The 27952-nt window shown below is 31.8% G+C and overlaps 2 protein-coding genes across 2 annotated transcripts; both read right to left on the bottom strand.

Annotated features, from left to right (window-relative positions):
- Window positions 1-2922: 2922 nt before the first annotated feature.
- Window positions 2923-3828, bottom strand: LOC124926888 (mitogen-activated protein kinase kinase kinase 20-like). The gene has a single exon (XM_047467209.1). The coding sequence runs from the start codon at window positions 3826-3828 to the stop codon at window positions 2923-2925; it is 906 nt and encodes a 301-aa protein (XP_047323165.1).
- Window positions 3829-22527: 18699 nt separating this feature from the next.
- Window positions 22528-23370, bottom strand: LOC124926881. The gene has a single exon (XM_047467197.1). It carries the CDS (start codon window positions 23368-23370, stop codon window positions 22528-22530), a length of 843 nt encoding a protein of 280 aa, XP_047323153.1.
- Between the last annotated feature and the right edge of the window lie 4582 nt (window positions 23371-27952).

The following is a 27952-nucleotide window of genomic DNA, read 5'->3' as shown; positions in this document are numbered from 1 at the left end:
GTTTTTACTTCTTATTTGGATCATGGCAGCAACATTGCCTTTCTTTAATAACTTCTTTAGGTGATCACCCTTCATTAAATTGATTTGTGTATGGGGTATGCCTTGCAAGACCGTGGTTATCCCTTCCCTTTTAAAAGAGAGTGTTAATTTTTCAAAGTCCCATTTTGAAGGACCTGGAGTAATCAACCATTCGATTCCCAGCACAATATCATACCCTGTCATTGTCAATACCTTCATATTTGCTTGATAAAGCTTACCAAGAATCTGGAGCATTTGAAAGGTTTTAGAACCCGTCAATGCATGTAAGGATATGGCTAGTTCTTCCACTGCGTCAGGCTGCAAAAGAGAATCATCAAGGTCTACCTCCGGAGCAGGTTCTTGGAGACTTGGGGCGACTTCTTGATCATTGGCCGAGACCATGAATAACATTGATTTACACTTGTGGTTTGGTTACCATTTTTCATCGCAAGTGTAGCATAGGCCCTTCTTTCTCTTTTAATCCATTGAGACCGGGTCTAATTGCTTAATATGGCCCTGATTTGCACTCGAAGAGGACCCATATAATGAGCTCGGCTTTATGTATGGGGTTCTGTTCGTGCTTTGCCAACTTGGTTTGACGTTGCTCGGATTGGGCAGTAGTGGTGGCTCGGCGCTGTACAAATTCTCATTGCTCATTAAGGACCGATACGTTGCTTCGTTTAGAGAATCCGGGAATCGCAACCTGATACAGTTTGCAATTTCCTCCCTTAGACTAGACAAGTAGCAATCTATGACGTATTCCCTTGGCATGTTGTAGAGTTTTTGAGAGATCGACATATATTGCAGATTATAATCTTGAACCGACCCAACCTGTTTCAGATTCATCAACTGTCTCATTGGAGTGTCATGTATAGATGGTCCGAATTGCGTCATAAGATCTCTCTTGAACACGTCCCAAGATAGGGCCTCCATATGGTCTCAATTCTGTAGATAAGATCCATACCACATTCTTGCTTCGCCAGAAAAGTGAATGGGTGCAATTTCTAGTTTCGTGGCATCCCTAGTTTTATCCACCCTGAAAAATTGCTCAGCAGATATTAGCCAGCCCTCAACATCCGACCCATCAAACCGAGGAAAATCGACCTTGGTTAGCTGAGTGGGAGGAACATATTGTTGGTCGCGGTTCTGGCCAGGGTGCTGGGGCCTAAATGGGGAATGATTGTGGCAAGAATTATCTTCATAGGGTCTGTGGAGGGGTTCTTGCACATTTCCAGATGCCCCGCTCTCAAAGGCTGACATTCTTTCTTCAGCCGCATCAAATCTTCGGTCTATGACAGCTTGCACTGCAGCTGTTTGTTGGGACAGGTTTTCAATAAGGGCCTTGAGGGCATCCATCTCTGATTGCTGGCGAGTTTCTACCATGTTGAGAATCGCCCAGCTCTGATACCAATATGTTAAGCTTTTAACTATAACCGAGCCTTTCGAGTTCTTTAGTTCAAGAAACAAGTTCTTCATTGTTAGGACCGATGATAGAATTCAATACTCAAACGCAGCGAACCTAGAGTGAGGAAAGAATTCGAGGTTAAGAGAGAAGAAACCGAGGTGAGAAGAGAATACCACTAGAATACACCTAGCGGTCCTAGAAGGGGTATGAGGGCCGAGAGATAACTTAGAGCACCAAGTTCCAAAATATTCAATTCACATCCCCAAAAAGTGGGGTGGACATCAGCATTTAAAGAGGCTGAATTACTCAAGAGTCGGTTACAAACTTGTTACAACAACTTCCCAAAATAACAGAATTCGGTTTAAAGAAATATAAGAGAAGATAAAAGATGAATTATTAAACAGAACATAAAACTGGCCCAATTGCTTCATAGGACCGAGGAGGGTGTGTTTTCTTGTTCGTGGATCGTAACACAAACACACTCATTAAATTACATTAGTCAACTAAATAAGCTTAAAAAAAGCTAGTTAAACAAAGAATGTAAAATTTATGAAACTAGGTTAGAAATTAAATTATGAGTAACAATAGAGTAGTCAAATATTTATAGTCAAATGGTAGGAAATGATGGACAAGAGTTATTAGACTTGCTGATTAAGTAAAATATTTATTTATTTTTTATTTTTATTAATAATTTGTTTAGTTTCTTAATATTCATATTTTTTTCTTTTTTGAATGGGATACATTTAATATATATATTAAATATTTTTAGTTATTATTATTATTAAAAAAACACTTAATAATTTCTATCTTTAAATTTATTTTATTAACTATAAATATATTTTTGTTAAATTACTGTACATATTACGTACCACTATAAAGTATAAACTCAATTTTATTATTTTAAAAGATGTTATGATACAATTGATTGATTTTATTTAGATAAGTTTATTTTACTGATACTCTACTTTTTAATTAAATTATGCAATTTATTAATATAAAATATTATTTATTTTAATTTTAATTATTTTTAATATTAAAAATAAATTTCAATTTAATTAATAAATAAAGAAAAATAAAATTTTGAGAGAGAAATAATTAAGATGTAAGTATGTACAATAATTTTAAAAAAAAAGATATTTAAAATAATAAAAAAAAATTAAGAGAAAAACTATTATGTTTTTTTAATAATAATAATTGAAAGAAAAAACTTAGATGCGGTAAAAAAATGTAAATATTAAGAAGAGGAGAAATTATTAATGAAAATAAAAAAAATTAAATGAATATTATACTTTTATCTTATATCTTTGTTCCATCCATTTATCCTTTATACTTATTGATTTTTTTTAAAAATACATAATATTTATATCTCAATTATTACAAGCACTTTAAAGGGGAATTAACAGTTTGACAGATGGATCCCCGTAACCTCAAATAGGCTGCTGTAGTTGGCCAATAAGCTAGAAGAGAGGTTATCTGAAGTTGATTTTGAAGCGAGTATACTAAAATTTCAATTCTCTGACAAGTGAAGATAAATCATTGGTGGGGTTGTTCCGATCTAATTCGAAGTTGGTGTTCTCTTTTTGTTGCGCTAAGAAGGGATGGTTAAGTAACGATTTAGCGGTCCATCGCCTCAAAGGGTCCCTCACAAAACACTTGTTCAAGAAATCTTTACCATCCAAGGATATTAATCCACTTGGGATTTCTGGAATCACATTATAACCTCCAACCAAACTAATATATTTACTCTTAAAAGGGATTCCCCATACATTCCTTCCATTGATCATCTGTAAAACAGTACATCCCAACGACCAAATATCCGCCGCCGTAGTATAAACTCCATGTCTTATAATTTCTGGCGCCATAAACTCCGGCGTCCCTGGCCTTTTCGAATTCACTCCCGCCCCTTTCATCGCCAACCCGAAATCCGCAATCTTTGGAACTCTGTCATCAGCGATCAAGATGTTTTCTGGTTTTATATCGCAATGAATAACACCCGATTTATGAATCTTTTCCAAACCATACAATATTCCCTTAAGGTAATGTTTAACATCTTCCTCAAGTAATCCTTGTCCACGGGTCTTGGCGATTTCATCTGCTAAGCATCCGCCAGAGGCGTATTCCAAGAATATATTATAAAGAGGAACGTTGATTCCTTTTTCTGTTTTTTCATTAGTGATATCGGTCCCATAATAACGGAGAATGTTTGGATGACCTTTGAATTTGGACAGCATTTGTTTCTCAATGCGGAGAGATTCGCCGTTCCGAGATGATTTGACTGCCATCAATTGGGGAAGGTGATCGAAGAGAGGGGTGCCAGGGAGAGGACGGGCCTCGCTCACCATCCCAAAACCGCCGGAACCCAAAAGCTTCCCCCTTTCCCACCATTCATGAATGGGATTCACCATTGTTTGCTGCTGTGTGTTGTAGAGTACTTGAATCAGATATTATGATCGATAAACTTGAATGAATGAATGAGAGATGATGCCTTCTTTCTTTCTTTCTTGGAGAGTACTAAAATCAGATTAAGATAAAACAAAATATATACAAAATATTCTCAACTAATCACACTAGATCTCACCACAATTTAACAGACTATTTTATTTTTATTTTATCTAATTACCCTTTTTTTCTCTTCAATTTTATTTAATAATTAATTTACATTAAAAAAAATTTAGAAAAAATTGGATATTTTAATATATAAACATATTAATTAGAGGTTGATATATTTAATTTAGGATAAAAAAACTTAATCAATAACTATTTCCTCAAATAAATAAGGCATAAATCTTACCATAATTTAATCATATAATAGTAAAAAAAAAAAAAAAGACAAAGCGGGATTGAGTTTAATTTAAATATGTTATCATAACTTATATCTTAATATTATATTTATAAATATATATATATATATATATATATATATATTTATAACATTCCATATATAATAAAAAATAATATTTTTTAAATTTAATAAAACCTATGATTAACCTCAAATCACTAAATATTAATATTTCCAAATTTTCTCAAATACTTCTAATTACTTTTATTATGTTGGATTATATTAAGATAAGTTAGTTTAGTTTTAGTTGGTTCTATTTTAGTTAGTTTTATTTTTAAAACCTATGATAAAATAAATTATTAGGTATAAAATCTAATTTTCCTTTAAATTAATCTTTGTCAGAAATATGTTTGAATTAAATCATCCTCAAAAATAGGCTTGAATAACTATAACTTAAAATTTTCTAACCATGAAATCTTGAATTTCATCCCCAAATACGTGCACATTTTCATATTCAACCAAGAATCGTGTTGAAATCAAGACCGTCGGCACATTTGGCACAATCGGCACTATCGGCACGTTCGGTGTTGAGGTGTTCCTTGCCATTGCGGGCGGGTTTTAAATTCCGGGTAAACGGGTCAGGGTTTTCTGTTATGAAAACGAGTTAGAGTATAAATACTTTTTTTTGGTATTTTTCTCATAACATACAATAAGGTTGAGAGAGAGTGAATTACAGATTTAGGGTTTTCTGATTTCCTTCTTCTTGTTGTTCTTTGGCTGATCCAAAAAGAAAGATTGGGAGAGCTTTTGATTGTGGAGTAGTCCAATTATTCCTAGTGTAATCACTTCTTTCATTTGAGAGCAGGGCATGGAAGTTTCTACTATTAACATTTCTTTGATTTAGTGAAACTTATCCCTCCCGTTGACGTAGGTCGATTTTGACCGAACCACATATATTGCATTGTTATTGCTTTGTGCTATTTCATTTTTTGGTAATCTGTTTGTCGTCATAGACGATTTGGAAACCGATTTATTACAGGTTTGATTTCTAAGAAGATCCGTAGTTTTGCTGTTGCAAAACCCAACAGTGGTATCAGAGCAGTATTGATTGGTTATCTGTTTTAACATTGGAGTAGGGTGCTCTACTGGTTATTTGGAGAAATTCGTAGAAGAGATCAACTAGTTTCTTTGCTGGAGTTTTTGTCAGTTGTTAAGGCAGTAATAATGGGGAAATCTAGACCTGATATGGTGAGTCTGAATGGTACAAACTACAGGCAACGGAAACTGATGATTAGTGATCTGTTAATTTCAGATGATTTGAATGAATTAATTGAAAATGAGGGTGTTAGACCTGAGACTATAAAAGAGGCTGATTGGAAAAAGATAGATAGAAAGGCCTGCAGCTTTATTCGTTCCTGGGTTGGTGTAAATGTTGTGCACCATGTTGAGAATAAGACTACGGCGTATGGTGTGTGGAGCAAACTTGAAGCTCTCTATGCTGGGAGGTCAGTAGGGAATAAAGCAGCACTGGTACGAAGGCTGGTGAATCTGAAGTACATTGATAATAAATCAATTGCTGAGCACTTGAATGAATTTCAAAATATTTTGAATCAGTTGAGTAGTATGAAGATAAACTTTGATCATGAGGTGCAAGCACTTTTAGTCCTTGGATCTTTGCCTGCAAGTTGGGAGACACTTATTATCACTCTCAGCAACTCAGCACCAAATGATAAAGTCAACATGGCATTTGTCACCAGTTCCTTACTTGATGAGGAGAATCGAAAGGGGGAAAAACCCTCTCAGTCTGATATGTTGGTGGCTGATAGAGGAAGATCAAAGAATAATAGAAGTGGTTCGAGCAGGGGAAAGTCTAGAAGCAAGTCTAGAGCTCCAAAGAAGGATGGTGCTTGTCATTACTGTGGCAAAATGGGTCACTGGAAAAACGAGTACTGGAAATTAAAAATGATAAAGCGAAGGGTACAGTGAAGCCCAGAGAAAAGAAAGAACAGAGTACAGATACATCTGCTTATGTTTCAGATAGTGAACTAACATATACTTCTAACTGTCAAGACTCTTGTCTTAGCACATCTTCAAATGAAATAGCATGGATTTTTGACACAGGTGCCTCATTTCATATTACTCCACACAAAGGTTACTTCCAGTCCTACAAAGTTGGTGATTATGGTGAGGTTCGCATGGGTAACAGTGGTGTGTCCAAGATAGTTGGTCTTGGTGATGTTAGATACGAGACAAACATGGGTTGTTTCCTGACATTGAGAGATGTAAGACATGTTCCTGATTTGAGAATGAATTTGATTTCAGCAGGTAAGCTCAATGATGGAGGCTACCATAATGTTTTCAGTGGTGGAGTATGGAAGCTAAGCAAGGGTTCATTGGTTGTTGCACGAGGTAAGAAATGTTTTTCCTTATACAAGACAAATTTGAAAATTGTGTATGATGCAGCATATTCTGTTTTGATGGAGTCATCCTCTGAGTTGTGGCACAAAAGACTAGGTCACATTAGTGAAAAGGGGCTGAATGTTTTGATCAAGAGGAATGAGTTGCTAAATCTCAAGGATTCTCATCTTGAAAATTGTGAGAATTGCTTGAAGGGTAAGAAGAACAGAGTCTCCTTCAGTAAGTCAAAAGTTGAACTGAAAAAGAATGTCCTTGAACTGGTACATACAGATGTTTGTGGTCCTATGAAGATTAAATCCATAGGCGGTGCTTCCTATTTTGTAACCTTCATAGACGATGCATCTAGGAAGGTTTGGGCCTATGTTATAAAGTCCAAGGATGAGGTTGCAGCAAGGTTTGAGGTCTTTCACAAGTTGGTTGAAAGAGAGACATGAATAAAACTGATGAGGGTGCGGTCAGATAATGGGGGAGAGTACATAGGCTCATTTGATGATTATTGCAAAGAGCAAGGTATTTGACATGAACAGACTGTGCCCAAGACTCCACAACAAAATGGTGTGGCGAAGAGGATGAACAAAACAATGTTAGAACGGATGAGGAGTATGCTCTCCCATGCCAGGTTGGCTAAGCATTTCTGGGCTGAAGTCATGAGCACTGCAGTGTATGTGATCAATCATTCTCCCTCCAAGCCATTGAATAATAAGTGTGCAGAAAGCGTCTGGTCAGGTAAATATGTTAATCATGACTATTTACGTGTTTTTGGTTGTAGAGCTATTGTGCATGTTCCAAAAGATGAGAGGTCTAAGCTAGATGCAAAAACCAAGCAATGCATATTTTTGGAGTATGGTGATGAAAAGTGGGGATACAGGTGTTATGACCAATTTGACAAGAAGGTTTTGAGAAGCCGAGATGTGGTATTCCTTGAAGATCAGACTATTGAGAATTTTGAAGATGGTGAAAAACTTGATGCATACATACGAGATCTTTCTAGTCTTGATATGTCTCATGATATTGAGGAGACAAGGCCACATGTAGCTTCAGACTCAGATAGTGATGATGATGTTCCTCAGGGTCAAGCTTTAGGCCATGGAAATGATACAAATACTGAAACTAATCTTGGTGATATTGTTGAGGTTGATTTTGAAGTTCAATAAGAAGATGGAAATCAACAGAATCAACAAACAAAGGTACTTAGGAGGTCTACTAGGGAGAAAAGATCAAGTTCTAAGTACCCTGCTACAGAGTATGTTCTTCTAACTGATTGTGGGGAGTCTATATGTTACAAGGAGGCTCTTGAGGATGCTCATAAGGAAGAATGGATAGCTGTCATGGATGAAGAGATGAAGTAATTACTGAAAAATGGCACATATGAACTGGTTCAAAGACCAAAGAATAGAAAAGTATTACAAAATAAATGGGTGTACAAGATCAAGCAAGAAAGTGATGATAGCAAGACAAGATACAAGGCTAGGTTGGTTGTCAAAGGTTTTGGCCAGAGGTATGGAATTGATTATGATTAGATTTTCTCACTGGTAGTGAAGATGACTTCTATCCGAGTGGTGTTAAGTCTAGCTGCTTGTATGGATCTTGAGGTTGAACAGCTTGATGTCAAGACTGCATTTCTCCATGGTGATTTGGATGAAGATGTTTATATGGAGCAACCTGAAGGTTACAATAAGAAAGATGAGGAAAGAAAGGTGTGCAAACTTGTCAAAAGTCTGTACGGTTTGAAGCAAGCACCAAGGAAGTGGTATCTTAAGTTTGAGTCGTTCATGAGCATCCATGGGTACATGAAGACGTCTACAGAGCACTGTGTCTTTGTGCAAAAGTTTTCTTCTAATGATTTTATTATACTTCTCCTATATGTTGATGACATGCTGATTGTTGGGAGAGATAAGCTCAAGATTGCCAAGTTAAAAAAGGATTTGGCTAAGTCTTTTGAGATGAAAGACTTGGGTCAAGCAAGACAAATTCTTGGAATGTAGGTCATTCGTAATCGGGTGAAGAAAAAGCTATGGCTGTCTCAAGAAAGATATATTGAGAAGATACTAAAACGATTCTATATGGACAAGGCAAAATCAGTTGCTTGTCCATTGGCTACACACTTGAAAATAAACAAGACAGTGTCTCCCAAGGATGAAGAGGAAAAGACAATAAATGTGCAGTGTTCCATATGCTTCAGCAATATACAGTCTGATGTATGCAATGGTCTGTACAAGACCAGATATAGGTCATGCATTTGGAGTAGTTAGTTGTTTCCTTTTAAATCATGGTAAGACACGCTGAGAAGCGGTTAAGTGGCTAATGGGATATCTTCGAGGGACCTCCAAATACGCTTTGTGTTATGGTACTAGAAATCCGTGTGTTGAAGGGTTTTCTGATTTAGATATGAACGGTGATATTGATACAATGAGATCAACTTCAGAGTATTTGTTTACTTTTGGAGGAGAAGTTATATCATGGCAGTTTCGTCTACAGAAATGTGTTGCTTTGTCTACTACAGAAGCTGAATATATTGTCATTACTAAATGTTGTAAGGAAATGAGATGGATGAAAGAATTGTTGAAAAAATAAGCATTACACAAGACAGGTTTGTGGTGTTTAATGACTCACAAAGTGTTATACATGTGAGAAAGAATCTAAGTTTCTATTCACGTTCAAAACATATCCAAAGAAGAAGGAGTTATATTTGGAGAAAATTCATACAGATGAGAAATGGTCAGATATGATGACAAAGGGCTTGCCAAGAGGCAAGCATGAGATATGTTGTGCCAAAGCCAAAATGGTTCTGGAAGGAGCGTCACGATGATGAATGTTTATAGTAACATTCTCCCATGGCTCGGAAGAGGGAGAATTGTTGAGGTGTTCCTTGTCATTGCGGGTGGGTTTTAAATTCCGGGTAAACGGGTCAGGGTTTTCTATTATGAAAACGAGTTAGAGTATAAATATTTTTATTTATTTTTCTCATAACATACAATAAGGTTGAGAGAGAGTGAATTACAGATCAAGGGTTTTCTGGTTTCCTTCTTCTTGTTGTTCTTTGGCTGATCTAGAGAGAAAGATTGGGGGAGCTTTTGATTGTGGAGTAGTCCAATCATTCCTAGTGTAATCACTTTTTTCATTTAAGAGTAGGACATGTAAGTTTCTACTATTGACATTTCTTTGATTTAGTTAAACATATCCCTCCCGTGGACATAGGTCGATTTTGACCAAACCATGTATATTGCGTTATTATTGCTTTGTGTTATTTCATTTCTTGGTAATATGTTTGTCGTCATAGACGATTTGGAAACCAATTTATTACAGATTTGATTTCTAAGAAGATCCGCAGTTTTGCTATTGCAAAACCCAACATTCGGCATAGTTGCTCAGTCGCGCGATTTAGTTGATTTGGTAGTCGGTTACGGGAAACCTGGTCGGAGTAAAGATCGTCGGCACGTTTGGCACGATCGGCACGACAGGTACGTTTGGCACGTTCGGCACGTTTAGCACATTGGGGAAAATCGTCTAGGGTTTGAATAAAGTCGTTTTAAGATTGTTGTTCTGACTTTAATCCTCTATTCTGAAGTCTTATTGAAATATGGGTAAAAGGAAAAACAACAAGGCAAAAGAAGTGGAGGATTTTTTTCCTAAAGGAGTCAAGGCCATAGAAGTGTAGGACTTTGTTCTTAAAGGAGTTAAAGAAACTGTAAATAATGAAATGAACAAAATAGTTGAAGAAGTTATTAACGAAAAAGTGCAGGAAATCAGCAAAGACTCAATTGTTGCCCAAAAGCCTTTGGAAAATAATGTAGGGATCAAGGAGAACATATGGTATAAAACTTTGGAATATCCCTGATGTATATGAAAATGGAATGGAGAATGGAAAGAAATGGGAGGAAAATGGATTGGAGAAAATTTCAACGAATGTATATGATCTCTACTTTCTGAAATTTAAGAAGGAATCAAATCTTGATGAAAATTTGGAAAATGGGCATACATATATTGGATCTAACTACATGAAGTTGGAAAGATGGTCTGAAGATTGAACCTATTAAGCAAGTCTAAAGAAATAGATCAGATATGGTTCAAACTTTAGAATATCCCTTCACACATGTATAATGTAGAAGCTCTTAGTCATTTTGTAGGTTTATTGGGTATGTCATTATAGTTGGAATCAATTACTGAAGGAGGAGAGCACCTATCATTTGCTAGAATTAGCATTGAGGTGTATTCTAGAAGCACACTGCTGAATAGTATGAAAATAAAGGAAAACCTACTATCATGGAAATCACTTATGCGTGTAGGCCATACAGATGCACTTTATGCAACACCTTCCAACATGCAAGCCCAAATTGTGATTTGCCTAAGGAAGAAGATCAAAAAAATTATAAAGGTCAGGAAGTAAAGATGTAGGAAAATGAAACAGAGGTGCCTATTATCAAAGAGAAAAATGTGGTTAAAGATCAGGAAACATAAGATAAAGAAAATTATGTACAAGATGAAAACAGTACGATGAAGGAGGTGGAACCTCAACCTAATCATATTGAAGAGATAGTTGAGGATTCTCAATCCAATCAAGTTAAAGTGGTTGCTGATGAAAACAGAGAGGAAAATACACAGGCTAATTAAGAGGAAGAAGAGAATTATAAGGTTGATATAGAAGAATCCAAAGTTACCGAGGATTCTAAAGCTGAAACTGAATAAAATAAAGACAATGATCTTGAAATTCAAGTTGAGAACAACAAGGTGAATAGCTCAGAATTCCTGAAAAATAATTCTTTTTATCAAATTAGAACAGGTTTATATAAAGGAAAAAATCAAAATAGGAATAGGTAGTACTCATCATCATTTTCAGTTCACCCCTCTTTCATTGCTAGAGGAAGGGGAAAGGGAAGAGGAAAGACAAGGGGAAGAGGAAGACAACCTGTTGAAACATCAGGTTGGTATGGAAATAAAAATCCTGATTGGGATAATTAGGATTTGATATAATTTGTAGCCTTTGTTTGTAATCTTTGTTTTTCATATGTTTGATGGCTACTAATCAGTTTCTTTAGGGTCGTTTGACTGTCATCTTTTAATCATAGTTAGGGTTTATCTAGTTTTGATTCTTGACCCTCCCATTTTTGGTATTTTAATGAAATGGTTTTAACCGTTTTCCAAAAAAAACAACAACTCTAACTTAGCTTTATGTATTTCTGAAATCCATGTTCTTATGACTTAGTCTTAGCATCATAAAAAATGAAGAAATTGTTAGATTAAGTTAAAAAATTAATATGGGAGAATTAAGATTAGAAGGAAATCAATTAATTAAGAGAAACGTTTTAATTAAACTTAAAATAATTAATTAAGACATAGTTTTGATGATGCGTCATAGTTTTGATGATGTGATTAAATAAAACTAAGTCCTATAATGTTTAATGCGCATGTAAAACTAAGGAAGCGCAGGCAGACGTCTGGCCAGACGTCTCAACAGTAGAGTTGTGAAGAAAACGCGAGTAGACGCATTGCTTCAGAAGCAGTCTGAAGAAGCGCGAGTAGGCGCATTTCTTTAGCAGCAGTATGAAGAAGTTATTTTCTTATCTGCACGGATCATCAACACAGCGGACATCAGAGTTCGTTATAAGCAGACTTCCTAATTAGCTTATATATTTCACCTACCACCAAGTGATCAACCATTAGAAAGTTGACACGTATATACGTATTAGATTCGACCATTGCCTACATCAAAGGAAATCAAAGTACAACGTCGAATCCCTGGACTTATGAACGGCGGTGGATCACTGTAGTTCCGGTACGATGGATCCCCGGATATCTGGATTTAAGGTATAGAAAATCTTTCCCAATCATTAAACAATCCAAGAATCAGAGTCAACCGTTGCTACACTTCACTATAAAAGATCTTCAGAGTACAATGGTGACAACCCCGGTTCTAGAATTTACGTTACACAGTTAAGAAATCACATAGTCAACAAGCTCTAAATTCTTACTCTCTCTCTCTAAATGTAAAAGCATACAATGTATAAGCTGAGAGCATAAGATGAGAGCATATTTTTGTTGTAAGTTAAACAGAAAGATGTATGTTTAACAGAGTGAGTGCTAGGAGTTCAGAACAGGCAACTATTAAGTCTTGAGTTCTGACTGGATTTGTATAGTTGCTATATAAACCAAAGTCTTCTAGTGAAATCTTTCTAGAAACAGAACAAGAGATGACGTAGGAGTTTTATCTCCGAACATCTATAAAACTCTTGTGTTATTTACTTTCCGCAACTTTTCGTCTTACATTTGCCGCTTCAAATCTAGAAAGCACATTCCGTACTTGAATCCGTTCAAGAGCTTGCGACGATTTGTGAAGAATAGAAACATGTATAAGTCCCTAACATGATTAACACCGAATTGAAAGTCAAAAGTACTACAACAATATTCAACCCCCTTCTATTGTTGTAGTCGATCCTAGCAAGTGCTATTAGAGCAAGAGTATATATTCTCAAGCAAAGAAAACATCTGAATCATGTCTCTTATAAACAATATCCCAAATTTCTTAAAAGAAGAAAATGATGACTAGAAAATCAAAATACAAGCCCACCTGACAGCTAAAGACGATGACATGCGGTATGTCATTACTGATGGTCCAATGAAGATCATGAAAATCAGCACAGCCACAACTACAACTGGTGGGGCTCCCGAGATGACGGAGAAGCTCAAATATGAGTGGACGGCTAAAGATAAAAGAAAGACCAATCTAGACAAAATGACCAAAGACATTCTATATAAGACGCTGGACAAGGCCATGTTCAGCAAGATCAAGTCATGTTCGTCTGCCAAGGAGATTTGGGAGAAGCTTACTCAAATCTATGAAAGCTCCTCAAGTGAAAGTGAGGAAAAAATTGTTAATTGTTTCATGACAGACGACATCGAGGTATTTGACTTCAACTCTGCTGAATTTACGAGAGAAGATCTAACGTCTTCTCTCAATGACATGGTCATTGAGTACAAGAAATTATTGGACTCTTTTAATCAAATAAATTTGAAAAATAAATCTGACAGTACAAGATTATCATCTCAAAACAATGAACTTGAAGTTTTGAAATTAAATGAGCTCTCATCAAAGAATAAAAATCTCAAAGAAACAATCAAAACTCTTTCTACTGAAAACCAAAGATTAAACTAAGAGGTTAGTTGCTGGACGAAATCTAGGAATGTTGTCAAACAGTTGTTTTTGCAGCAAAGACCTACCGGATACAAATCAGGTCTAGGATTTTCTAAAGGCAGCCCAGCTGAGTCCAACAACAAGTTAAAGCCATTTAAAGACGAGCTTAAATCAATAAGCTTTGTCAATGATAGCTTAACTAACAATGGAACTAATCACAATTGTGGTGACTTAACATTAAAAGATGAGAATATTTAAGCCAACTAACAAATGGACCAAGCCAAAGAAATGGGAAGCTAGCCGGTTTGGAAAACAAAAACTTGACATAAAGTCAAGAAGTTTTTACCAAACTTCATCTTTTAAAGTTAAGGAATCATCGGCAGATCGAAAACAATTTGCAAATACACTACACACAACATGAAATCCATAAAAATAATTAAAGTATGGATTCCCAATGGACTAATAAGCCACGGAACCAAAGAAAAATGGGTACCAGATCTGTTATTGTATATGGATGTAGGTAAAACAGCACGCTCGGATGGAATACGTGTCAATAGATCAGCAAGTGGCGGACATTTCCACGAAGTCACTCCCTGAGATTAAGTTTTTTTACTCTATAAATATTTTAGATCTTCTAGATTTGAATTAATTTAGTATGCATAAATTTAGGTGGAATTTGTTGATAAGCTGATAAAACAGACGTGTTGAGATAGATGTTCTCAACCGTGCTGAAAGAATAGTTGGCTAATGACATTGTACATCAGCCAACTCGTCTTAAGCCGAGTGGAGCAATTGTCTTTGATCTTATCAAAGACGATGATGCTGTTAAAAAGTGGAAAAACAACGGTAGAGGGGGGAGCCTGGACGAGAAGGAAGGGGAGGCTGGGAAAGCTTTCTCCTCTGAAGAGAAGTCTAGAATATAGTATTGTATAGTTAAGGATATAATTAGATTTATCTGTATATTATTGTTCATATATATAAATCTAATTTTCCTTTAAATTAACCTGGTCAAAAATAGGCTTGAAATAAATCATCCGCTTAAATAACTCTAACTTAGCTTTATGTATTTCTAAAATTCCTGTTCTTATGACTTAGTTTTAACATCATCAAAAAGAATAACTTGTTAGATAAAATGAAATTGTTAAATAAAGATAAAGAATTAAAGAGGGGGAATTAAGATTAGAAGGAAGACAATTAATTAAGAGAAACATTTTAATTAAACTTAGAATAATTAATTAAGACATAGTTTTGATGATGCGTCATAATTTTGATGATGTGATTAAATAAAACTAAGTCCTCTAAATGTTTAATGCGCAGGTAAAACTAAGAAAGCGCGAGCAGACGTCTGGGCAGATGTCTCAACAATAGAGCTGTGAAGAAGCGCGAGCAGACGCCTTGTTTCAGCAGTAGTCTGAAGAAGCGAGCAGACGTCTTGCTTCAGCAGCAATCTAAAGAAGCGCGAGCAAATGCCTTACTTCAGCAGCAGTCTAAAAAAGTGATCTGCTTATCTACACAGCGAACAATAGAGTTCGTTATAAGCAGACTTCCTAGTCAATTTATTTCAGCTACCATCAAGTGCTCAACCATTAGAAAGTCGACACGTATCTACGTATCAGATTTAACTGTTGCCTACATCAAAGGACATCAAAGTACAACGTCGAATCCCTGGACTTATAAATGGCGGATCACTGTAGCTCCGGTACGGCGGATCCCCGAATATCTAGATTTGAGGTACGATAAATCTTTTGTTAGGAAATGAGTCAAAAATAGAAGGGGGTTGACCAAGTATTGTTAACCGCGAAAAACCTTCGTTTGATATTAACTCTGTTAGAAGATAATATATGTTTCTATTCTTCACAAGTCTTCACAAACTCTTGAACAAAGTCAAGTGCGAAACTGTTTGTTCAGACTCAGAGACGGATACAGCGTCCTAGGCTTAAGCCCACCCTAAGTTGATCCTATGTTATTTTTTTTTTCCTATGTGAGAGATGGAAGAGGGAGAGAGAGGTATGTTTGACATTTGGTATTTTAATTTTTTATTTTTTTATTTTTCTGAAATTTAATTATTTTATTTATTTACTCCTTTTATTATTCAAAAAATAGATTTTATTTAATTTTTTATATTAATTTTTATTCCAGATAGGTAAAAAGAAATTATGAGTATTTTGATCTTTAATCAACAACCAAACAAAAAAAATATTTTTTAAAACTCTTATCAAGCAGGTTCTTTTAGAAAAAAAAAACTCAAAAAATACCAGCTCTTTTGATTATTTTTGATTTTATTTATTTGGAGGATTTGTTTGATACGTCATTTGAGTTATTTTTTGAAGTATGTTTTATCTCTCAAAATTTGTTTACTCAATGTTTAAATATATTTTTCAATAAGTAATTAATTTTAAAACAATTAACATTAAAGTAGTAATTTACACGATCAAAACTTTTAAAAATAATAATAGTAATTCATTTCACCTATATATATTATTTATTTTTCTTTCATTTTTTTGAAGTGAATCTAAAATATTTTTTTAAGCCCACCATAATTCTAATTTCTAGATCTGTCCCTGTTCAGACTTGAAGCGGCAGATAAAGAATAAGAAGATTCGGAAATTAAATAACACGAGACATAAAATTTATTTATGGATGTTCGGAGCAAACTCTCTTACGTCACCCCTTCTTCTCAGTCTTGAGAAGGATATTCACTAGAAGATTTGGTTTGAGTACAACACTTATACAAATCCAATCGTAAAACCAGAACTTAGACAATGCTTGTTTTCGAACTTTTAGCACAACACACTCTGTTAAACAGAACAATCTCTATTTAACTTACAATACCGAATCTCACACAGAAATAACAGTAGATGTAATACATCTTTATAATCTAGCAAACTTATAGACTTTAAGAACTTGAGAGTTTGAGCGCTTGATGGAAGTTCACACAAAAATGCTCAAGACTCGTGAAAGTAGTAAAAACCCAGTGCAAAAGGTTAGGTGCAAATTGTCCTACAACTTCTCCTTAAATAGATAACACCACAACACACAAGTTTTCTTCATAGGACACTTATTCTATTTCGGTTGGATGTGTGCCAGGGTAGTACATAAGAGAATATGTTTTTAATTGTGGATGTACTAGATGAAGATAGTGCGCCGAATATTCTATAAAGATATTGTGGTGTACTGGGAACGTACATCACATCAAATTTGAATTAGTTTGGCACGTGGTTTTCTATAGGTTTAGTTCAGCTGTTGTGTCAGACTGCCAATAACGGATTTGATCAAAACCGGAAGTGTTTCACAAAAGCCAAATACCGAGTTTGATCAAATACCAGAAATGCTTCATAAAACTAAAGTTTTGAAAAAACCGGAAGCGCTTCATATAAAACCAAATTTGATCAAATACCGAAAGCGCCTTGTATAAAACTGAACTTGTTAAATACCAGAAGCGCCTTTTATAAAACTGAACTTGTTAAATACCGAAAGCACCTTATATAAGACCGAACTAGTTAAATACCAGAAGCGTCTCGTATAAGATCGGACTGGTTAAATACCGGAAGCGCCTTGTATAAAATCGAATTGGTTAAATACCGGAAGCGCCTTGTATAAAACCAAATTAGTTAAATACCGGAAGCAACTTGTATAAAACTGAACTAGTTAAATACTAGAAGCGCCTTATATAAAACCAAACTAGTTAAATACTGGAAGCGTCTTTTATAAAACCGAACTGGTTATATACCGGAAACGCCTTGTATAAAAACGAACTAGTTAAATACCGAAAGTGCCTTTCCAAAACCGAAGCTGAACATAAAACCAGAAGCGCTTCTCCAAAACCGAAGCCGAACAGAAACCGGACGCGCTTCTACAAAACTAAAGTTGATCAAATGCTGAATTTGATCAACTACCGGATTGATTCCCATTTCGGCTTTCTTCACTTTAACCCTACACATAATCAATAACACAACTCAGTTTTATTGATACACTTAAAATTAATAAAAAAAAACTTTAACTTAACAATTTCTCCCTTTTGATTATTTAAGTTAAGTTATCAAAACCCGGTAGAATGATTATAGTAAATGTTGTAGATTACTTTAATCTAACAATTTCTCCATTTTTAATTATTTAAACTAAATTAACAAAACCCGTTAATTTTATAGCGTTGATTAATTATCCTAAGTTAATTAGAAACTTTAATCTAACAATTTCTCCCTCTTTGATTGTTTAGAATAAATTATCAAAGTTAATGATAAATATCTAGCAATTTCTCCATTTTTGATTATTTATCTTAAAAATGATCAAAACCAGTAATTAATTATATCTTAAACATGTATTAGTCAATTTTTTCTGTTTGATAACCAAGTCAAGAAATACAATTAGTCAATAGCAGAAATTCAACCAAATCAAATCAAGGAGTTCATAATTAAAAGGACAGGAATAAAAGAAGATTAGGTCTCCTTGTAGTTTTGTTTTTGATGTTCCATCAATTTAGTAACAAAGTTTCCTCCATCAATTTGACTAGTTTTCCCTTTTTGAGATGAAATTTCAAACCCATACATGTGCAGTGGTTAGATTAATAAAAAATGGGGCTTGACAAGTATGGAATGAATAGGCAGAAAACCAATCCTTCTACTTGTTCCACTTAACTTTGTCATCGATCTTCATGTGATTCATTGGCTTAATTGCTATCGACAAGGAATGTGTGTGGGCCCATCTTTGTCAAATTCCCCAAATTCGCGACAAAGAATGCGGCTCGTCTACTATGGTTGGTTCTTATTCACACTCGAAGAGTAATGGCGATGTTTAAGAATCAAACTAGCCTAACAACTAAAACAAATGTGCACTTAGTGAAAAAATTTAACATAGTTTTGCATCATAAAACCCTCTCCATTACTTAGTTTAGTTTTGAGACAGATTCTAACCAAACCCCAAGACTATTTTTTCCTCTTTCAAATAACCCAAAGAAGATAATTGGAGTAAAAATATGTTTTCTCCAATGAAAAATATATTATTATATCATATACAAACTTGTATATTTGCCAAGTTTTATTTAAAATCTCTGGATAACCAAGAAAATTTGTCAAGGTTCATTGGATTTATCTGTTAGAGCATCTCCAATGGGACTGCATTCGCATACCCAAACTCATTTTTTCTTCCAACCCAACACCAAACTTAAACCCAAAATGCGAATCCACCATTTTCTCTCTTCAAAAAAAACCCAAATATGGGTTTACACTATTCATTACGCATAATTAAATTGAAAATTCAAAAGAAACCACTAAAGTTTATTAATGTTTTGATTTGGATATTTAACTTTTTTTATATCCTTTATTCTTAACATTTATTTTTGTTCTTTAATTTTTAATTTAATTATATTTTATATCTAATTTTGTATATAATTTATTTATATGTTTACTTTGTTGTTTTATCTTATATATTTATATTAATATTTTTTTATATATCATAAATTTATAATAATAAATAATATTGGTAAAAAAACTAAAAAAATAGCCAGTTACAATAATTATATTTTTTAAAAATATTTAAAAATAAAAATTACATTTCTTGCCATAATTAAAAATACATCACTTACAATACTTAAAATAAAAATTAAATTTTACACAATAAAAAAACACAACATAGATAAAAAAAATTAACGATAATCAATACAAATATGATTAATAATTTGGTAATTAGAATCATTTTCTCGTTTATATTATTTTGTTATGTATATAAATTTTCTTTAATTAGTGTATTTGAAAAAGTATTGAGGTTTAATTTGTAAAGTTGATAAATATATGAGTAGTTATTGAAAATTATAAAAAGTTTGTATAAAATGGAATATTCTTAGAATATTCTTTTGAGTTTGAAATGGGTTTTTGAGTTGGAGTTGAATTACTGAGGTGATATTTACTGCATTTTGGGTTTGAAAATATAGGTATGGGTTGGAAATGGTCTTAGAAAGCTCAGGCAGTATCAGAGTTAGATACCATAAAAGATTTTAGTTCAAAAGTTGTTTTAAATATTTAAAAAAGAGAAATTGATATATATAATATTATGGCCATAAAATTATTTTTTTTAAATCAGTAATTTAGTTGCTTAGTATTTTTAGGAGAGTTTTAGATCATACAATTTGAAACCATGTTAGTATTTATATTTAAAAAATAAATAAATCGGGGAAGTGTGGCCTCCCAAGCTAGTTCATCTCACCGTAGGCGGTCGGTCCATGTTTTATTTATTTTTTGTTTTGTTTTGTTTTGCTTATGTTTGTTGTGTTTTTTAGTTTATCATATTAATATAATTGTTATAACTTGTAACAAATCATTTGTGTTTGGTGCTTCTCATGGTTTGGTTAGACTTCACAAATTTGTGATTGAATAAATGAGAACGAATATTTCCATACTAAAGAAGAATAAGCTATTAAGCCCCAATAATAAGTTCCCTGGTATTTGGTATGTATATATGAACTACTAGTTTGAATGTTAGTATATTTTATAACTTAAAGTAGCTAAGTGTCAAAAGTGATTCATAGATTTATCGGTTCGAATTTTACTTAGAACACTTTAAATTAAATTAAAAAAAAAAAAAAACAATCTAGTCTCCTATATTAAAAAAAATGGGACCCTACTTTATAATTATATTCTAGATAAAAGAAAATTAATTGGGAGGAAAAGAAAAAAAAACTCGAATATTTAAATTATTTTAAGTCTTGTTTAGGTTTTAATAAAAGAATTTGTTAAAAAATATTATTTAACACTATTAAAGGAATTTGTTTTTAATAAATAATACATATCTAAATGAGCTTTTGATAATTTATTTGTGATAAATGAATTTTAAATAACTTTTATTTTCTTATATAATGTTTAATAAATCTCAAAATATAGTGTACAAATTTTATTATTATTATATATATATATATTTATATTTATATATATATATATATTTATATATATATATTTATATATATTTATATTTATGAGTAATGATAGAGAGTGAGAATTTAGGAGAGTGAATGAAATGTCATTATATTACTAGTTAGAAAAAAAGATAAGGAGAAGAGAGGGTTTATTTCACTACCTATAAATGCAATGAATGTATTTCATTCATAAAATGAAACATATATACAAAAATGAAGTATAATCTTCTTCATTTGTTGATTTTTTTTTCTCGTACGTACATGTTGAGGTGCCTTAGTGGATACATACACTTGTATGGGTAGCATCGAATTAATTGAAAGAGAGAGAAAATTTATTATTTTTTCATAAATGAAATTGTGCCACTTAAATTCTCTCACTTACCTCAATCATTTCTCATTTCTCGATATTTATATTTATATTATATCTTTTAATTCAATTATTATTATTATTATTATTTTAAATAGAATGAGCATTGATAATAAAATTTATTTTATAATAAAATAAAAATAAGTTCATATTTTCTAATATTATTTTTGATAGATACTTTTTTATTTTAGTTAAGCAAGATGTAGAAAAAAAATTACTCACCCCTCATTATCTATTTTAAAATTCAATTCTACAATTTCACGAAGAAAAAAAATATTTGTGTGAGAAAAAATTAGGATCATAATAAACAAATGAAATTTTAATCACATTTAACCAAAACTTTGTATATTAATTCAAAAAATAAAAATAATTTTGAATACAATTTTTCAACAAGATCATCATTATTATTTTTTAAATCCTGATTAATAAATGCAGTAATGTTACTTGTTTAAGGGCATCTCCAACGGTATAAACCCATATTTCCCTTCAACCGTCCGGCAAACCCAACAGCAAAATGGGTTTTACTCTCTTTAAAAAAAAATCATCTTTGCTTATATATTGTTCATTTCCCAATTTTTTTTTACAAATTTTTAAATCAGTCCTTAGAAATATATAAACTTTTTAATTTAAATATTAAACTTATTTATAAATTATTTAAAACATTTAATTTAGTTTTTTAATTTTTAATTTTAAGATATAAAGTTATAATGTTTTTAAAATATTATAATTAAATTATTAAATTATATTATACTTGAAATTTTATCTATTTTATTTTTTATTTTAAGTTATATTGTTTATTTAAATATATTATTGAATTTTTTATTGTGTATGAATTATTGATATATAATTAATTTTATTTAATTTTATTAAAGGAATGAGAATAGATTGAGGTTAAATATGTAAAGTTGATAAATATATAGATAATATTAATAAAGTTAAAAAGTTAGTGTAAGAAAGGAATATTCTAAGAATATTCTTTTGAATTTGGAAATGGATTTTTGGGTTGGAAATGAATTGGTGTTTGATTGATGTTTACTGCATTTTAGGTTTGAAAATGGATTTGTGGGTTAGAGATGGTCTAAGGTGGACAATATAATGTGTATAGTTACAACAATAATTATTGTATCCATATTAAAATAAAATGTAACTATGTTTGCCTAGATAGGTCCTACGGAAAAATAAAAATCTTAGATGTCTTAACAAGACATATTCGACATGTATAATCCTTTGCACCTAATCTTTAACAACCGAATTAAAATTAGAATAAAAAGATTATAGTGACTAAGAAAATATAGAATTTTGTAAGTTGAAGTACCATGTTAAATACCTAAGGCAAGTAAAAGGGATAAATTGACTTCTTGACCTTATATGTCTCTATTTAATGCTGGATCTTACATTATTACGCATTAACTTTAATGAATTCAGACAACAAATATCTGCCAAACAAACGTGTCTTTTTTTTTTTTTTTTTTTTTTTTACATCAATCACTATTTACTAACTTAACCCTTAATAAACTTTCTTACTAAATAAACTCTTCAGATTAAACAATTGATTATTACTGCTCCGGCCACCACCGTCGACGGCTCCGGCACCGTCGATACCCCTACTCTTCTCATCGCCGCCACAAGTCGCCGGAGTATTCTGACGGCAATCCATACTTGCCAGCCTTGGACTTGAACCCATTCCACTTCCTTTCTGTCCAATACGATTAATACTACTATTCGGGTCGGATCCCTTTCTCCCGGATCCTCCCCGACGTATATGCAAAACAGGGCTACTCCGACCAAGATGAACCCCACCACCCCGACTCGGACTACTCAGTAACTTCCTCCCTTTCGAGTTAGACTCACCCCTCGAGTTACTCCGTGAACACGGCGCACTACTCACCTTCCGTACAACCGCCGACGACGACGACGTCCGTGTCCTGTTTCCGCCGGTTCCGGCGGATCTACTTCTGGAGAACGGCCATATGTTTATATTCAGTTCGGCACTACTGTTTTTTCCTCCGGCAACCGCTTTCTCTTTCTTCGTCTTGTTGGGGTTTAATTTCTTATCGGTCTTCTTGAATATATCTCTCCACCGCTTCGACGCCGCCAACACCGATGATGATGATTCAGTATAGTCAGGGTGAGGAATAGGGTCATCGGGCGGTTGATTGAAATGGATTTGAAGACGATGAAGGGGTAAAACTACGCCGTCGGCGAAGAGTTCGTCGGCGGATAGAAGATTGGGTGGTGGGAATGATGGGTTTCTAAGAATGTTCCAGAATTCAAACTCCGGCGAGTTGGAATCGGCGATTGTGAGAAGTTGAGGAAGATGAGATTCAGAAGAAGACTGTAAACTCGCCATTGTAGAGAGGAGAGTGGAAGCTTTGCTTGGGTTAAGGAAATGAGGGAATTTGGAGACCAATGAGAAGGGCCCACGTGTTTAATAAATAAATGTACTATTACTTCTCTTCCAAATACATATGTCAAAATAGGATGGAGCTAACACCATGTGATCTGTTTATTCTTTTTATTTTTAATAATTCAAATATTAAATGGATAAAGTTTTTAAGTTAGGTTCGAAAAGATATATATATATATATATATATATATATATATATATATATATATATATATATATATATTTTAAAATTAATTAATTACAAAATTATATTAAAAATAAAAAAATGTAAGAAAACATAAAAGGGTGATGAGAAGGGAACAAGATGGTGCAGGGCTGTCATCTCCTTGTGGGGGAAGTTGCAATAAATGAATCCTCACCGTTGGCTGCAATAATTACCAACAATATTATTAGAGTTGACTTATTCTTTTCTTTTTCACTAAAATCAAGAAATCAAGGATGTTAGCGTTGACTTTTGTCTATCTTTTTAATATGCAATGTATTGAAAACAATGAATATTAATTATGAGCTTATTTAAAATATATACATATGAGATATAGAAACATAGCTATGAATATTAACAAGGTCATAATATTCAAGCAATGGTTACCAAACTTAACGGGTCCCAAAATATGATAGTTGGAATGGGGTCCTAATCTAACCCATCCATTATAACATAATAATAGTAACTATTTAAGGATAATACTGTCTATTATTATTATTTTTATTATTATTATTATTTCACTACTTCCCATGTATTAGAAATTATAATTTTAGCTTAATATATGAAAAATTAATTGAAATCATCACAAGATATATCATATAGTTATCAATAGACAAGGAGCACAATAATTTTCTTATTTTTAAAAGAATAAGGATACAAGCTAGTTTAATATATATATATATATATTAGGCTCAATATCATGAAGCTTTGGTAAATGATCGGCTTTGTTTGGTAGTGGGTTTTTTTCTAAATAATTTATAGATAATTTAAAAATATATATAATTGGAGGTGATTTTGAGTAATAAGATTTTTTTTGTAAAAAAAATTAAAAGATATTAATATATAATGATAAAATATATATTTTTTAAATAAATAATATATTAGTTAATTAGTTGAGTTATTGAAGTGATGTTTAATTTAGTTTGAATTATTTAAAATTTTCAAAGAAGGCTTTAAGTGTTTTAAGCATAAGAAACAATATATATGATATCCATAAATGCATTCGGGTCCATCTATGTGGTAATAACCACCACATGCGATGTGTTATTCCATTTTTTTGCTAGTTTTATTTTTATTGACAAATAGTAAAAGAATACACACACAAAAAAATGTTTTGAAAACTTATAGTACAATTATGACATAGAAAGTCTCAAATGACAACAGATGTTAATCATGCTACAAAGGAAAACCCAACCAAAACAAATGTATAAGACAACTATATTAAAATGATCAAATTGTCACTTAATTATTACATATGACCGAATATGTAGAAGACAAATGGGCATTGGAGTGAATCCAGATCCACAAATGTTTGAAATGGAAATATATAGGCCAAGATGATTGAACCGGGGACAAAAATAGTCCATATTTGATTAATTCTTAACACTATTAATGAACTTTATGAGTAGAAATTGTTTTTAAACAGACGATTATGATGCGCATATAGACCAATATAAGGGACATCTTTTGTTCTGCCTTTAATTATATATTATTTCAAATTTTTTTGTCTATATCTATTTATTAGCTTTAAAATAATGTCTATCTTATCTTATGAAGTTATAGAAATATATAACACAATTATTCTAAAAGATAACCTTATAAAAAAAAGGTAATTTAGATAAAGAATTTTTTTTTTTCAAATGGGTATATATATATAGAAATGGCTGCATCTAAATGAGCATATTTTGATTCCCAATAATAGAGGGCTTTGTTCATAAAGTTCTGTATTTATTAGCTTTAAAATAATGTCTATCTTATCTTATGAAGTTATAGAAATATATAACACAATTATTCTAAAAGATAACCTTATAAAAAAAAAAGGTAATTTAGATAAAGAAATTTTTTTTTTCAAATGGGTATATATATATAGAAATGGCTGCATCTAAATGAGCATATTTTGATTCCCAATAATAGAGGGCTTTGTTCATAAAGTTCTGTATTTTTTTTTTTTTGTTATTCCAAGGACCTCATAGTACGAATTGGAATTTTTGAGGGGCTTAATATTAAAATAGTTTATTTATTTATTTACGATTATAAATTAATAAGCAAGACATGTAAATTAAAGTAGTCACAACAAAGTTCGATGAATTAGATAAAAGAAAATAAAGCAAACAACCTTGTTGAGTGAGAATTTCTATATTAATTGATTTTTTATTTTGTTTAATTAAAGTATATCTTTTGAAATATTATCTCTTATAAATTAATATTTAAATGAGATGTTTATTTTAAAAAATCATTCAAATCCAAATATAGCTATCTCTGAATTTGGGTATTTTCAAACAAAAACATAAAAATAATTTAATTATTTAGATAGGAGAAAAACAAATTAAGATAATTTAAAAGTTAAATTCGGCTCACTTATGTAAAAAAGAAAGAAATGTATATTAGTTAATTAAGACATCTTAAATGAAAAGAGTCTTATTTAAGAAATTGTGAGTATTAATTTCATTCAATTTAAAAAGGGAAAATAAAAAATTCCAAGAACTAATGTACGAAATATTCCATCTGTTGTCAAAATATTAAAGAAAGGAAGATAAAAAGTATTAATTCCTTATGGACCTTATCCCATCATGCTTGTTGTTACATTCCAATTTCCATCCTTCTTGGCTGTTGTCACATTGAAGCTTATCCTATTCCCATATATATATATATAGTCGCTTTTAATTAAGGGGATAAAAGACAAGATTAATTAATTACCCAAAAAATAAACACGTGAATACATATAAATATTGATGTTTTTATAACTTCGAATCTTCACAATTTATCTATAGATAACCCAGAAATTTGTGTCATATGCTACGACCCTCGTACATACAAAGACAGCCATTGAGTTAGGCGAACTGGTGACCTTCTCCGCCTAGAGTCACCCATCTTTTTCCGAAATTTTTCTTAGAAAATTAATGCTTTTAAAGTTTGAATATGGGGTGGAAGACTCTCAAATAAGTCGTCTTTTTAACATTATAATGCTATATATCTAAGACAATAAAAATATATATGTATACTTTAAAGAAAACAATCAACCAAATAGGGTATTCAACCATCGAAGCCTGGTAATATAGGATCTCAAATGTGGAGATCAATAGACATTTTATATTGAATTATTTGATGGTTTGTTTACTTATCTCATTGTGGACCATATTGCTTAAGATAATTAAAAGTTACACTATAATAACATAAAATGATATATTAGAGAATTGAAATTGGAATTTTAATTCTAATTTCACAATAATTTATTGAGTTACAATTCAATTATGATGTTCAGAAAAACTATAATATTATAATTCAATTTCAAATTTTATATCTGAAAAAAATATAATAAAATAATTTGAATATATTATTTATATTATTAAAATATTAGTTTGACGCAGCTTATTAAGATAACTGATTGTCAAAAGAGTTTTTGTTAAAGATACGATTCTTATTAAGCAACAAATTCTCGATTCAACATGTTAACTTTAAATTTAAAAAAAAAAATTAATTTAACATGTTAAATTTCTAAATTAAAAAATAAAATAAAAGATTGGTTGGACATGTTAATTTTCTAAATATAAAAAAACATATTTAATCTAAATGGTAACTTATTAAATAAAATAAAAAATATTAGTCATACATTTGAACTTTCTAAATATAAAAATTAAAATTATTTATTAAATATATTAATTGTGTTTAATTATAAGAAATATATAAAAGAAAAAAAATTGTAATTACAATTTTGAACTAAAAATAATAAAATTGAGAATGATAAAAAGTTATTGTTTGAATTTCATTAAAATTTTAATTTTAATTTTAATTTTAATTTCAATTCTTAATCTTAAATGCTATCAAACTTAATAATTGGATTTGTACCTCTCAATTTCAATTATAAATTTCAATTATAATGAACTTCATTATTACCAAACACGTCTTGTTATTTGAGATCGATGTTGAGCTATGTTTTCAACTAAGTTATAGTCGGGCTCGATAGTTGTCCTGCTCTTTTATTATTATTATTATTATTATATCGATCCCTTCTTGTTTTAATCGATTTTTATTTTGATGTTATGTTTTTTTGCTATGATTTTTGCATCTCATTGTCAATTTTGTTTAGAATTCTTTATGAAATGTCTTGTTTAAAAAACTAAATCATGCATGTTACAATTTTTTTAATGAATTAATATTACTTTATAACAGTGCACTTTTACAAGCAATAATTAAATAAAAGTAGCAAATTTCAGAATTCTTTAATGCATGTGGATACCTGCCACTCACATGAGACGAAACTAGTACGAAATAACATTACACTGCAAATATTGTTGTCGGATGAGAAAGTCCAAACTGAACAAA

The sequence above is a fragment of the Impatiens glandulifera genome, chromosome 1 (assembly GCF_907164915.1).
Source record: "Impatiens glandulifera chromosome 1, dImpGla2.1, whole genome shotgun sequence".
NCBI classification, from domain to species: Eukaryota; Viridiplantae; Streptophyta; class Magnoliopsida; order Ericales; family Balsaminaceae; genus Impatiens; species Impatiens glandulifera.
This window is presented reverse-complemented; position numbering and strand designations above follow the sequence as displayed.